Source organism: Mesoplodon bidens (genome assembly GCF_964165515.1).
Source record: "Mesoplodon bidens genome assembly, chromosome: X".
Lineage (NCBI taxonomy): Eukaryota > Metazoa > Chordata > Mammalia > Artiodactyla > Ziphiidae > Mesoplodon > Mesoplodon bidens.
The window spans coordinates 23,893,703-23,908,373 of record NC_138163.1 but is presented as its reverse complement, the minus strand read 5'-3'; the positions used below and the strand labels follow the sequence as shown (position 1 = coordinate 23,908,373).

Below are 14,671 nucleotides of genomic sequence, written 5' to 3'. Positions count from 1 at the left end.
AAGAGTCCTTGCTAAGTCTGCCAGGCTAGGTTTTGCGCATGGTAACCATCTCTCATTTTCCTACGTCGTCGGTTTCATCCACAAAGGCCCAAAAGAATGCCCTCTCCCCCTGCCACTGTGGTCCCGAAGGCCCCCAAATAGTTTGGATTCTCCCCCAGGCCAGGTTAGCCTTTGCAACACAGAACACTTCTGACGACTGCCGACTAACTTACGCTGCTGCCGGAGATCACGAGCCTGAGACCCACGGCCACGGGCAGGCACTGCGCGGGGATGCTGGGGGGAGGGGTGGGGGGAGAGGAGCGGGGTGGGCTGGGGTGGGGGAGGGGAGGGGAGGGGAGGGGAGGCGGGGAGGCCGGAGAGCGAGAAGCTGGGATGAGAACACCCCATAGTGGAAGGCTAGCTCAGAGGTGCCAGTGGGCAGGTTTTTTGCGATCAGGAGCCGAGCTAATCACTTCATTCCTCATCTCGCGGCCGCGGTCCACGTGCCCTGGGCCCTCTCCCCCGCCTCCAATTTTCCCATCTCCCGGGGAGCCTTGAAATGTACATTTGAGAAGACTTTTGCCATCCTCAGGGAAAAGGACTGTGTCAAGAGTGAGCCACCCAGTCTCTAAAGCTAGGAAGCCCCCAGTGTGCCACGGGAAACGCTTGCCTCTCACCCTGTTTCCCAGCGCCAACCTCCGGGGCAGGCATCCGGGTGGAGAGAGGACTTGTCCCTCGTGGGTGGTGGTTCTTTATAGAAAAAATCGAAGCTTAGCAGCTCCTCGAGGCCCGGTAAGTGCACACCCCACAAACAGCCCAAGTTTGCCTCCTGGTGGCCACTTTGATGCCATGGCCGTGACCTAAATCAAAGAAACTGGTTGTGCTGGGAGGTCGGTGCGCATCAGTCACAGGGCGATGGCGGTGGCAGGGGATGTGGGTTCTGGAGAGCAAGGGGGCCCTCGACTGAGCTCTGGCATCTTCTCAGGTCCCGGCGGCGTGGGGGACGGTGCGCGGTGGAGTGGGGGGCCGGGCGCCGGGCGGACGCTGCCCGCGTGCTTGTCGGCTCCGTGAATGGGCAAGGCGGCGGCCTGGCTGCCACCTGTGTCCACTCAGCTGTCGCTTTTGTTTGCTTTTGTTTCCTCCACAGGGTTTGGTAAAGGCTCCAGTGTGGTGGCCTATGAAGGACAATCCTGGCACGACTACTGCTTCCACTGCAAAAAATGCTCCATGAATCTGGCCAACAAGCGCTTTGTTTTCCATCAGGAGCAAGTGTATTGCCCCGACTGTGCCAAAAAGCTGTAAAGTGACAGGGGCTCCTGTCCTGTAAAATGGAATTTGAGTCTTGTTCCTCGTGTCCTCGCCCTCTGCCCGGCACCACCCATAGGGCGAGAGCGGCCTTTCACCTCTTCAGGGTTGCTCCTTCTGTCTTTCCTCCCATTTTACAGTTATTACTCAAGTAAGGGCACACAGTGATCATATTAGGATTTAGCAAAAAGCAACCCTGCAGCAAAGTCAATTTCTCCATAGCTGCAATTAGCAAACGAACACTTAGCTAGATTGACTCTTCTGCATGTTTATCATAGAGCAGAAAAGTGCTGACCATGTAGCTGCTTAGTGACATAAGCAAGAAGCCTAAGAGATAAAGCCCCCCACTGAGATGCCTCCTGTGGCTCAGCTGGGACCCACCGTGTCAGTCACACGACACATCAGAGTTGCAGCGGCTGCTCCAACTCGGCTGCTCACCCTGTTCTGTGAGCAGAAAGAACTTAGCGAAATGCATGGTTTAACTTCCTCCTCAAAACCTTCCTTCTGTTCTTTTGTGCTTTCAAATGACTAACACGGATTTCCAGAAAATTAACATTTGAATTTAGCTGTAATTCTCAACTGACCTTTTCCCCTGTACTAACGTTTTGATTTCCCCGTGTGGCGTGTTTTCTGAGCGTTCCTACTTTGAAACATGGAACGTGCAGGTGATTTGGAAAGTGTAGGCAGATCTGAGAAAACAAGCCTGTTGCAGAAGAACGTCATCACAGCGAATACTTCTGGAAGCTTAACAAAACTAACCCAGCTGTCCTTTATCTTTTTTTAATTAATAAATTTTCGTTTTAATTAATAGCAACATAGCTTATTGGGTTTGGAGACTTGCATGGAAATATTTTAGCCCCCTCAGACGTTCCTGCAGTTCTGAAAGTCATCCATAAGAGTCCAGAGGGGTAGGTGAGCAGGCGCCAGGACTGTCATTGACACGGATATGACATTTCCCAACAAGTGACAAGTGGAATCCCTTGTAACACAGTACTTGTCTGCTCTGTGTCCGTGTGTTAATAAGCAGGCCCGCCAAGTCCCTTCTCTTGGGATTCTGAGGACTGTTCCTCAAGAGCTTAGCTGGCTCTCTGGGGGCTGCGGAGGCCACTGTCCCCGCAGGCAGAACCGGATTTCCACGTAGCGCTTACCTGAGATGCAGGATCACCTACTTACTGTATTCTAGCTACATTGTTATATTACATAGTATAATGAGACGATATCAAGAGTACACATGTAATGACAGTGCATATTAACATTCTTGTAGGAGTGGTTAGAGAAGCCGATGCCTCATTTCTACATTTTGTCGTTAGCTATGATCATCTGACAGTTCAGTGTATCCTTACAGAAATAAAGCAGCATATAAATAACTTGCCTCCTGACTTCTAATTAATTCTGTCCGGTGCAGTTGTTCTAAGGTGATACTGCTGATCCAGAAACCTGAATAACTAACTTTTCCTTCCTTCGAGGACATGCTCAGTTCGGTGCGGTTGAGTGGAACTACACGAACGACAAGATAAAACAAACCTGTAACAGCACTTGGATACAGTTAAAAACAGTAACAAAAAACCCCATTCTGACCCAAGATAACACTTCCCAGATGTCCACATCCCTTAAAAAGAGCACACTGATTTCCTCTGGCCAAAGGGGGCTGGAGGTGGGAAGGGAACTGCAGCTGAAGTTTGTCATCGAGAAGTCATCCCGTCCCTGTTTGTTTTGTCGGCTGCCCTTTCCCTGTGCCCCCTGGAGCCCCGAGCTGTGGCGGACGCTGCTGTGCCCTCAACTGCCGCTCCACCACTGTCGGAAGAAGGCACCCCCTCGAGGCTGCCGCTTACTTGGGAGGCTGCTCACTGGGGCCCCTGTATCTCAGGGATGGGGGGCGTGGGGACAGTGTGGGCAGACGTGGAGGTAACTTGTAGATCACAGCCACACCCCCGAGGCTCAGGTTCTTCGGGCGTCCAAGCCGTCCATGCCATGTGGTCGTTTCAGGATGGCGTTGGGTGCTCAGTGACATGGTTGTCTGCTGCAGACTCCTCAGGTGGAAGGGTCCCCAGGATACTTCAGCTAAAGGCCGAGGCAGGAGGAGAGGGCCTCTTCATTGAGGAGCCTCATGCCCGGGCTAATCAAAGGACAGAACCCCTCTGGGGCTAACGTTTGCCATGTTTGTTAGGAGTCAAAACCTGGGTATAGGAAACCGTGAGCATTCCTATGAATGGGGAACACACGCGCGCACGCGCGTCTCTCCTGGGGCACCGAAGCAGGGGTGGGGCAGGGAGTTGGGATGGTGCCCCTCTGCTTCCCAAGGGAGCTTACAAGGTTGTTGTAAGGGCTTAAAATTATGGGTTTAAAATGATACCTATAAAGTACCTGGCACATAGAATGTGTAAACATAACTACGGTTATTACAACACAGTTGGGGAAATTATGAGACGAGCCCATCTGGAAACACTGGAACTGGATTGGTGGGGAGGGAGACCGAGGGCAAGGAGGCCTTTCTGGGACCTGCTTCAACTGACCAGGCCTGTGGGGTGTGCAGGGATCAGACTGAGCCCTGATGATAGGACAGGCCGGGCAGTCTGCCTCTGGGCTGTGCATCTTGGCACCAGCTGCTGCTGCAGTTCTACGCCCACCTCCCGACCCTCTAGCTCTCGCCAATGAGTTAGCGACTCCTGAGAACTGAGGGCCCTCCGAGATCCTAGCGCAGCCCCCCAGCCCGCTCACCAGACAGGAACGGCGCAGAGTTGCTTGGAGGGCTTGCAGCCCCCTCGGCAGGAATTCGGGTCCTCAGACCTGTCCAGCATCCTTTCTAGTGTTCTCACCGCGTTTTTCTGGTTGCCGGGAATTGGAGCTGTTGAAAAGCTTCACTGCACACAGGGGCAGTGGGGGGCGCAGATGACATGGGTGTGGGAAATGGGCTATCTACAGAATCCACCGGAAGAGGCCAGGGGCCTGCCCTCAGCCTACGGCAAGCACGGAGGCCGGGTCAGCGTCCATCACCTCAGGGCTGTCAGCAGGGTGCTCTGACCGTACTTCAGGTTGTCTGCGTACCAGGGAATGTCCTGGTTCAACAGCCCCAGTGGATGGCCCGGTACTGAATGCCAAGTGGGGAACGGCTGCCACTGTTCTCAAAGCACCAGGTGCCAAAGATCAGGGATAAACAAGGACCTCACCTTATCAAACACAAAACCTAGTGCAGTGGAACATGTTTCCAGATTAGAAACTAAACATTTATGGGCAGATCAAAACACTGGTTTGGCCACACACCGTAACAGTGATGTCATGAAGGGATGCGCGCGTTAACAGAGCACAATTACTGCCTGAGTGCGTGCTCAGACTTTCAAAAGCAAATGTGTTTTCCTCATGCGCAGCCAGCACCAAATGCGATGTTTAAAAGGGCTGTGGGAGAGGCTTCCCTGGTGGCGCAGTGGTTAAGAATCCGCCTGCCAATGCAGGGGACACGGGTTCAAGCCCTGGTCCGGGAAGATCCCACATGCCGTGGGCCAACTAAGCCCGTGCGCCACAACTACTGAGCCTGCGCTCTAGAGCCCGCGAGTCACAACTCCTGAAGCCCGCGCACCTGGAGCCCGTGCTCCGCAACAAGAGGAGCCACCGCGATGAGAAGCCCGCGCACCACAACGAAGAGTAGCACCCGCTCGCTGCAACTAGAGAAAGCCCGCACGCATCAATGAAGATCCAATGCAGCCAAAAATAATAAATAAAATAAATTTATAAAAAAAAACCAGAGCTGTGGAAGAGGGAATGGGGAGTGACTGCTTAAAGGGCACTGGCTTTCTTTTTAGGATAATGAGAACATTCTGGAACTAGATAGCGGTGATGGTTGTACATTGTAAATGTACTAAATGCCACTTATGTGACTTTTACCACAGTAAAAAGAAAGATACTTTAATCACTGGCCTCAAGTATAAGTCAGAGCCATCACAGGGAAGAACTAACAAGCATTGAAACAGGTGCAGGAAGAAGACCAGAGTTCAAAATTCACACCTTAATGTCCCACGGTGGAACGCCACCAAATTACCAAGTGACTGCAGAGGGGCATCAGAGGATTTGATTACTTACCAGAGGATTTGATTACTTATTGAACATACCGGTTGCCTGTGTTCATAGCTTGGTTAACAACTGGTGTCACCTTTATACCACCACCAGTACATTTTTTATTATTAAAATAAGAATAAAACTTGCTTTACCTGCAAAGTTTATTGTATAGAGCACACACATTTATATGAAGGCGTAACAGTGTTTCAACATGTGAAATCTGTACAGAAAAATATCAGAATCACATCTGTTAAGATGACTGTCTCTGCCTTTTTTATAAAAGAGCTAGTGTACGAAAAGTTTTTAAATCTAAGGCACCAAGCTCTATTCTATAACAAAGATACAGTACTCTGAATAGCAAAGAACTAGGGAATCAGAAAGAATAACTACTTCCTTTTACTAATCGAAGACTGGTGGCTACAAAGAACACAGGCCTGCTTCAAACTATTTGTGATTCACCAGAAAACTCATTAGCATTAGGACCACTAATTTGAATTCAAGTCTTAGTCAATGGTTTAAGCAGGATTCAGTGGATTTCAGGAAATATATATCCTGTGTACACGTGTGTGCGTGTACATTGTGTATGTCTCTGTGCCTATCAAGGGGACCAAAGAATAACACTTCGGTTATGTACTCACTCGCAGCCAGCCACTAGAAAAAGGCAAGCAAATTTTGATTCCACATCTCAAGCCTGAGTGTATACTGAAGGGCAAGCCTGGAGAGCACAAGCAGAAAAAGATTATACACAGTAAACATTTAGAGGAATTAAACATACCCCACCAGACAACAGCCAAATACTGCCTTATGTACACAATAAAAATAATAACATGTTTTTATAGATAAACCGCAGTATGTACTTCAAAATGAAACACTGACAAAAGCAGGGAAGATGCTAAAGATCACACCTTCTAGGGCTCCCAGTATTTGGGGGTATCAGTGCCTGTGTACGGGGCTGGCAGACTATGGCAGAGTTAGAAATATATGTACATAGCGGTAAAATGTGATTTAATATTTTGCAACCTTCTGTATTTGTATATTAAGAACAATCCAAACAAAGCTCTCGTGAGGAATCTTGAGGCCCTCAAATAAGCCATCATGTTCTCTACAAGATCAAATGTGAGTTTTTATTGGTAAATTAAAGTAATTGTTAAATGGAGTAAACATGATTTTAACATTTCAAATATATACTGAGAAAAAACTGTTCCTCTGGTAGAGATTCTCTTAGAAACTCAAGAGTTAGCATTTTATAAAGACACGCTTGATACACACTCAAACGTGTTGGCAGGAAAACACAAGAACGAGAGACATGAAGATTTTTACAGGAAAACAAAATGACTCTTTACTCAGAACCCTTGCTTGTGGGCAAGAGTCAAGATGATATGAGCATCTTCTGAGATATGTTAAGATGACGTTTTGATGTTTCCCTTTTTTTTTTTTTTTGAGAGTCATTTTCTTTGCCAGGTTCAAGTAGGACGTGGAGAAATTTTGAGAGGTGTGCCTGGAGGTCAAAATCCAGAGTTGGAGAATGGCTTCTCTTCCAGGCTGGATGAGGTTTACATATCTGACCAGAGGGAAAAAGAAAAGAAAGAAGGTTAGTAGAGAAAATGCTGGTTCCACAGCAAGTGGGCCCTGGCTCCGCTCTGAGGTGGGCCTGGGACCCTCAGTAGCGCCCCTGGAGTTGCTGACACACTGGTGCTCTTATAAACGTTCCCCAACCCCCAAAATGGACCCAAGCTCCTCTCAATTTCAAAGAGAGCTTCTCAAGGAAAGAAAAACACAGGCCTTTTGGTTTTGGAAACGCAAGTTGAGAGCCTAATTCCAAAAAACTCACTAACCCTCTGCCCTGAATGATTATCTGTGTGCCGTAGAGCAGCCAGTGGATCAGGAGCGCAGAGGAACCTGAGGGGTCTGGGGTTTGAAATGAACCCCACTTTGTATATCTGGCAGGAAATGCAGGCCATAAAAATTAGAATCAAGTCATTTACCCTCTCAAAACTAACTTAATGGAGGGCTCTTCTACATCAACCTAGTTTTAGACCAACCACTGTCTTCTCCCTCACCAAGACAACCTTGGAACAGCTGGAAACACAGGAGGGTTCAAGGTCAACCACCTTTCAAATGAAGTGAAGATGGGATGAGGCCTTACCTGATCGAGCAGAAACAGATTTGCCTGTTTTCTTGTTGTCTATAGGCGGCTGGTGACTTAGGCAGGATGCCATGGGACCTTTCAGATGGTGTTTTCGGCTATCAGGAGGGATACTGGACTTAGGTGGTTCTACCTCGCTTGTGATGTCAATAGTCTTGTCACAGACCCAATCCTGTGCCTCTGAATGTAAGCTCTCGGAAGGTCCCATGGTGTTGCTGGTTTCTGCCTTTCCGGTTTTGGCTGCTCGGTTGGCTGTTCTTTTGGTGGAGGATCTGGAAAGAGATATTTTGGTTATAATCCGGATTATCCCCAAACCAAGGCTTTGCCTGAAAGAAGCTTTATTATTTAATTCTAAGAAATGTCTTGGACATAAATAAACTTTCAGAATCACAGAATGGGAAGGCTGGATGGAAGGGACCCTGGAGATGACAGAACACACTGGTTTCCAAGTTGTGTCCTCCCAGGTCCTAGGGCTCCATGGGAACGCTGAGGGGGGCCAGGAGCAGCTGCGCACACAGGGCTCTAGGGACGCTGCCCCTACTGCAAGCAGATCCAGGACACAGCCAGTAAGGCGGGGTGAGGACTCATGTGGGTTTACCAGCTCCAGTGCCCTTTCCACACCATCACCAAGTCTCTTAGCGGATTGTTTCCACAGGCCTTGCAGGTTAATGTCTTTTCAGGCCATTGCCCAAGGAGCCTTCCTTTCCAGGAATCTGGTCCTGTTCTTCTGACCTAACCCTCTGACCCTCAGTTTCCCATATGTACAGTGAGGACTTTAATATCAAACTCAGAGTTGCAAGGAGAATTAAAATAGTTAAAATGCCTGGTATACTGCAGTCACTCAATCAATGTCCCCTTCCCTGACTGTATGAGACAACACTAACCAGCATGAATAAAAGCACAGTTTGGAGTCAGGTGTAGCTGGGTTTGAATTTGGGCTCTGCCCTTGAACAGTGGGATGCTGGGCAAATAAGGCCCATAATCTCTGCACGCCTGAGTTTCCTCGCCTGTAAAAAATAGGGATGCTCATCCTCACTAAGCAAGGCTGCTGTGGGGATTAGTTTGTTTCTATAAGTCGAGTCCTTGACACAGTGTTTGGTACAAACTAAGAGCTCAGTCAATAATCTCATGCACCATTCTAAGAATGCCAATCATAACCCTTCCAAGAGTATTCTGATGAACTCACCTAGGGACTCACCTGGCACTCTTTGTCTGATTCAAAGGGTCTTTCACTCTTTTTTGTCTGAAGGTTTTCATGTCACAATTTAAAAGTGTTTTTGTCTCTTTACGGATGTAGCTAGAAGTCGCATCTAAAAACACCAGCTTGCAAGTGTTCTTCACATTTTTAAAATGTGTTTTTGGTTTTGTGGATGACTCCATGCCATTTATAAAAGCTAGAGGAAAAAAAAGAGCAACAAGATTAAAACTGGAGTTTCAACAACAAGACAAGCAAGGTGCCTGCCGGCTCGGGAGGGAGCCTGCCTGAAGGCAGGAGCTGTCCCATGGCAGCACTTCCCGGAGCCATGGCCTGGACTACCGCCCAGGGCACAAGCCCAGCCAGCCCTCAAAGCACAAAGCGCCACCTCTAAGGAACTTGCCCTCTCTCCTTTGCCAGCAAAGAATGATGGCCAGAGGGCCAGATGGCACCGCACTTCTCGCCCCTCCTCCTGATGACCCTCTTATTTTAGTCTCACCTCCGACCTCAACCTTTTCCAATGCCCTAAGATGGAGCCTACAGCTCGGCTGCCCCTACTGCTCCGTTCTCATGGCATTCTGGCCAAACTTCTTTTAAGTGTGACCCGCTTGTGGCAGCACCCCGGTCTGTTCATGTCTGGCTCCCCACTGGCTGTGGTTCCTCGAGGTCCCAGTAGCTAGCAGAGCGCCTGACTTGTGTGTTCGATACCTGCTACGCCATAAAGGGTGAACGAATCGTGTTTTCTCAAGTGCCATTACTGTGGCCATTAAGTGGTTCCTACCCACCAGGGAATGAACGAGACTCAACAATACACCTTAGGGGCACTCGTATCACGACCTGATTCTCATTTTCTCTCAGTGAGGCGGGGAGTGGCATTCTACCTATGGTCAGTCATGAATGCACCACAAGGTCCTGAACTGCGAGATGCTAGTAAGCCTCACACTGAGCTGAGAAAGAGCTGCCATTTACAGTCTCTCAGCACAACCCGAAACACAGTAACAGCTGTAGCAGCAGCTAATATTTATTGAGAGTTTGCTATGTGTCAGGCACTGTTAGCACTACATGATCTCACTGCAATCTCACGCCCACCCTAGGGAGAGAACAACATTAGCTTCTCCTTTTTCAGACAGGAAAACTGAACACAGAGAGGTTGAGTAACCTGCTCAAATCCACACAGCTCAGAAGTGGAGAAACCTCTGGATGAGCCTAGACAGTCCAGCTTCTAAATACCGACTAACAGAACTCAGAAGGCAAGCAAACCTGACGGATGCATGTCATCAGAGGAATCACTGTCACTTTCTGACTCGTCCTCATCGTCTGCCTCGTCCTCCTCATATGCATCATTGCTGCATGTTTCTGTATCCTACCATGAAAAATGAAAGTCATGATTACAGCTAATATTCAGTCATCCTGACTTAGTTATTTCAAAGAAGACAGATTTCAGGGATTCCCTGGTGGCGCAGTGGTTAAGAATCCACCTGCCAATGCAGGGGACACGGGTTCAAGCCCTGGCCCGGGAAGATCCCACATGCCCCGGAGCAAGTAAACCCGTGTGCCACAACTACTGAGCCTGTGCTCTAGAGCCCGTGAGCCACAACTACTGAGCCCACATGCCACAACTACTGAAGCCCGTGCACCTAGAGCCCATGCTCCGCAACAAGAGAAGCCACCGCAATGAGAAGCCCGCGCACTGCAACGAAGAGTAGCGCCCGCTCGCTGCAACTAGAGCCCGCGTGCAGCAACGAAGACCCAATGCAGCCAAAAATAAAAATAAAATAAATAAATTTTTAAAAAGACAGATTTCACACCTGGATTGATGGCTATTTTTTGTCATTTCAGTTAAAAGGTAAAAAAAAATCTAACCTCTTTGGCCCACAGAATCTACAGAGGACAGGACAGGTGGCCCGTGTCTTGCAGCTAGGGAAAGCCACTCAAGAATGAAAGACTTCCCTGAGTGGGAGCCAAGGGGCAACAGCTTTGGGCTGGCATGGGGGCTCTGCCAAGGTGGGGCCTTGGCTAAAAAAGTTCTTGGCTGCTGCTTGGGGCAGGGCATCTCAGGCCAATGGGCTAAATGATCCTTGAGATGGCAACTCCCAGCACTTTTCAGGAATGACATTTTCTATTCTAAATTTTCATGATATGAGTGACCACAACTGGGCAACTGTAAATAGGCAAAATATCAGTTTTGTAGCTCAGAAGGTAAAGGACACAGAATCTAGGGGGAAAAGACCTTAGATGCACGCAAACCATCAAAAGGGAGGACACTGGGGCCGGGGAGGGAAGGGTGGCAGTAAACAAATACTTATGAGATATACCCTGAAAGCACTAACCATAAAGGAAAGAAACTGCTAAATTTCAGTTCATTAAAATAAGCTTCTGTTTATCAAAAGACATTATGAGAGTGTGAGGCAAACTACTGCACAGGGGCTAATAATTGCAATACAGATGTCCAAAGGGCTCAGAAGCAGAGCAGGTAAAATCTACAGGTCAATAGGAAAAAGGCAAGTGACCGAATGGAAACAGGGGCAAAGGACTTGAAAAGGCGCTTCACCAGAGTGAATCTCCAAATGGCCAATAAGGCACCCGACTCCATTAGTCATCCAAAAATCTTGATAAATTCAGCGATGTGAAAATCAAGAACTTCTATGTAGCAGCAGACAGCAAGAAGAAAAGACAGGCCACAAACTGGGAAAAGATATCTGCAACACATACAAGCAAGAAAGGAGAAGCTTCTAGAACATTTAAAGAACTACCAATGAGTAAGGAAAAGACAAGTCAGCCAGAAAGTTTGGGCAAAAGACCTAAACAAGCGTTCCACACCAGAAAAAACATGAAAGCTAACTAAAGGTATGAAAACATGCTCAACCTTTTTAATAATCAGGGAAATGCCAATGTGATGTTATTTCGTTACCACCAGAGATGGGCAAAAATTAAAAAGTCGGCAAGAATGTGAAGCAACAGGAATTCTTATACACTGCTGGTAGGAGCACACAGACTACCTTTGAGGTATTTGAATCTGGCCTTCTTGTCCGCTTCATAATTTCCTCAATTCTCTATTTAAAGGAAAATAAAAATTCAAACATGAAAACAGATTAAAAACAAAACACTGGTCCTGAAGAAGTTGATTATTTCCATGTTCCAGAAGCGGACAATATCAGTGACTGCTCCAACGCCACAGATACAACCGACGCAAGACCCTGGGCCGGCACCTGGGTGCCTTCCTTCTAGCCCAGTTTCATGATCATCTAGAAAACACCCTGAGCAGTGATGGGTGTACTTGTTATCCTAACAGAGAAATCCAAATGACTTCCCACTCCTGATTTTGCTGACGTGGAAGTTTATTACTTAAGACTAAGAACATATTATTGCAAACCAATTAGAACTTGTGAGCATGATTTTAGTCTGAACAGCCCACGAGTGAAGCCGAGTTAATGAAAAAAATGCACCCCAACAATGCAACCCCGTCAGAGGTTTTGTTACTAGAAGGAGCACACGCAGGAGGGATAAGCTTTCCCTTCTTTCCTGAAGGTGAGGAGAGCTGCAGCTCTCTGGCCTCCTCGGGGTGACTGATCTCCTAACAGAGACGCCGTGAAGTACCTTGCCTGGTCCAGGGCCCTCCTTGCTCCAAGACAAACCACTTGGGTTGTACAAAGTGAGGTCCTACCTTACAAACAGCCTGCGCCTTGGCCTCTCAGGGAAGCCTCCACCTTCTGCTTCTTCCCACTCAGTTGCTGCAATTTCCAGCCCAGCTTAGAAAAAACTCTAACTTCCACCAACCCCTACCATGACCTGAGTGACTCTGTTCAAAGGAGCTTTGTTCCCAGAGATTTGCTGTATAGAGACATCCCTGTAATGGTCATCAGTGGTCCACGAGGGAGAGGGATGATCAGTAAGAGGACATCATTCTAGGGAGAAGGGGCCAGATCCTTGGATAAGAGAGCACAGAGGGAAAACAATCAAGGCTAGCATATCACTTACTTGTCATTTTCAAAAACATGTTTTGATATCATGTGCCCAACATTGTTTTAAACAAAGAATCAAACCCCCCAAACAGAGGGAAGGAGTACCTTTTTCCTTTCTAATCTCTCCTGCAAATTCTGTAACATAATTCTCTCGTGCTCCTTCTTGCGTTTGTCAGCCTCCTCCTGAGCTTTTATTTTGGCATCACTTTTCTAGAAAATTTGTATAAAAATATCATTTAATCTCAATATATCTGAGTGACATCAGTGAAACAGTAAGATGTTATCCAGAATAAAAGAATGTAACCTTTTGATTGAGAGTACCCACATATATAACATTCATGGATCATCAGTTTTCAAACCATTAGCAAAAATATACAGAACTAGCCTAACTATTATCACAAGGATTTACAAGCCACGTTAATCCCCTTCAGGACCTCAGGGTTGTCAGACCACGATCATTTCAAGTATGTATGTGATTATGTAGTCTTCCACTGACACAGGCATCAGAAGCCAAGTCTTACACTTCTCAAAAGCAGCAAGAGGATTCCTAAAGGTACTTTCTCGAGGAATGCAAATGCATACAATCAGTTATGTAACATATTAATTGATTTTGATAAATGATACACTAAAACTGGAATATAAATTAGGCTACAACAATAATTTAAACTGAGTATAGTCTGAGCTCAGTTTGGGGGTTTATTTACCTGGTGATTTAAATTTACATGGGTAACATTCTCATCAGTGAATCTGATGAGGCATTCATAATTTGTATCTTATCTGTTGTGGCGCAGGTGTTAAGTGTCACCACAGAATACAGGGCTGGGAAAACTCACACAGGACGTTTAATCTCTGTGAGCGATCTGGATTTGCCGAAACCAAGCTATAATATTATTTATAGAGACAAACTAAAGGACTGCTCATCTGTAATTTGCTGCTTTCTGCTTTTGTTTCACTTGGAAAACATTCTGGGATTCGGCCAAGGGTGGCTGAGAACAACTCACAGAGACACTGGTAATAGCGAGACTGTAATGTGAATGCAACTAGAGCATGCAGCATCTGCTTGTTTTGTCTTGGAGAAATAGACTTTTGCTTTGGGTTTCTACTGAATTTTAGAATCTGGTTCTCATCCCTTGATCAAGTGGGGAGCCGGCAAACCTGGAGTTCTACTTTTTGGTCTTCTTGTTCTTGACTTCCTTTCTTCTTTATCTCCTTTGGTGGTTGCCCATCTCCAAATTTTGAGAACTCCTCTTGTTGGCCTTCATCTGCTTTCTTTGCTATGTCTTTCATTTCCCTGATGACACAGAATATTTAAATAACTCTTATTATGTGCATTTTTATAGTAAAGCTGATTGTGTATAGTAATACAATTTCTATTTACACTAGATTCACCACTTTTTCTGTGTTGTTACTACACAGGATTTGCATAATTTCATCTTTTTTAAATGGGGGAAGCTAGCCCTTGGGAGTAGAAAAAGATTTCTATCAAGTAGTGGGCTACTTTGTGTCTTAAAACACAAATGTGCGTGCACACACACACACACACATATATAAAATCACTCCTTCTTAATTGTTTTAGACGTATGCTCACACCCAGTCTCACATGGGGGTGTGAGAGACGGAATTTAGAGGAGGGTCTGGTGGTGCTCAGAGGAGAAAAGCCCAGTCTACAATGACTGGTATTCAGGGCTATTAAAATGTTAAACCAGCTCTGTTTACATGAAGCAATGAATAATATTCTTCAAGTTATAGGGGTGTTTTTTCTATTCATAATGTCTCCTCCTCCTTTCTCCCAAACCCATGTAAGGTACATGGAAAGCATGTGACTGTGATTCAAGAACACTTAATACTTAAAAACAAAGTCAGGACTGTAGTTATTCTTTGCAGGCAGTGGACAGAGGTTTACATTAGAAGGCCCCAAATCAAATGGGCCTTGAGATCGAAGATCAAGAAACCTTTAGATTGAGGTAGAATGCACACAACTGTACACGACAATGGCAGCCCACAAGTCACTGGAAACCCAGTAAAACACAAGAA

The 14,671-nt window shown here is 46.8% G+C and overlaps 2 protein-coding genes across 11 annotated transcripts in view; one reads left to right on the top strand and one right to left on the bottom strand.

The window, feature by feature from the left end:
* FHL1 (four and a half LIM domains 1) overlaps positions 1 to 2,651 on the top strand; it is a 60,890-nt gene extending 58,239 nt beyond the window's left edge. For 7 of the 8 annotated variants that reach the window (XM_081222572.1, XM_081222573.1, XM_081222575.1 and 4 more), the window contains one exon: positions 1,127 to 2,651. In XM_081222572.1, the coding sequence (XP_081078698.1) occupies positions 1,127 to 1,281 (155 nt within the window). In that variant the 3' untranslated portion in view covers positions 1,282 to 2,651. Of the gene's footprint in view, positions 1 to 571; positions 772 to 1,126 lie in introns of all 8 variants that reach the window. The other variant, XM_081222577.1, reaches the window with a different exon arrangement.
* Positions 2,652 to 5,465: 2,814 nt separating this feature from the next.
* Positions 5,466 to 14,671, bottom strand: part of MAP7D3 (MAP7 domain containing 3) — a 35,494-nt gene continuing 26,288 nt past the window's right edge. For all 3 annotated transcript variants that reach the window (XM_081222568.1, XM_081222569.1, XM_081222567.1), the window contains 7 exons: positions 13,793 to 13,928; positions 12,743 to 12,847; positions 11,675 to 11,728; positions 9,936 to 10,038; positions 8,679 to 8,874; positions 7,481 to 7,752; positions 5,466 to 6,895 (listed from right to left, as the gene is read on the bottom strand). In XM_081222568.1, coding sequence (XP_081078694.1) covers positions 6,888 to 6,895; positions 7,481 to 7,752; positions 8,679 to 8,874; positions 9,936 to 10,038; positions 11,675 to 11,728; positions 12,743 to 12,847; positions 13,793 to 13,928 — 874 coding nt within the window. In that variant the 3' untranslated portion in view covers positions 5,466 to 6,887. The remainder of the gene's footprint in view (positions 6,896 to 7,480; positions 7,753 to 8,678; positions 8,875 to 9,935; positions 10,039 to 11,674; positions 11,729 to 12,742; positions 12,848 to 13,792; positions 13,929 to 14,671) is intronic.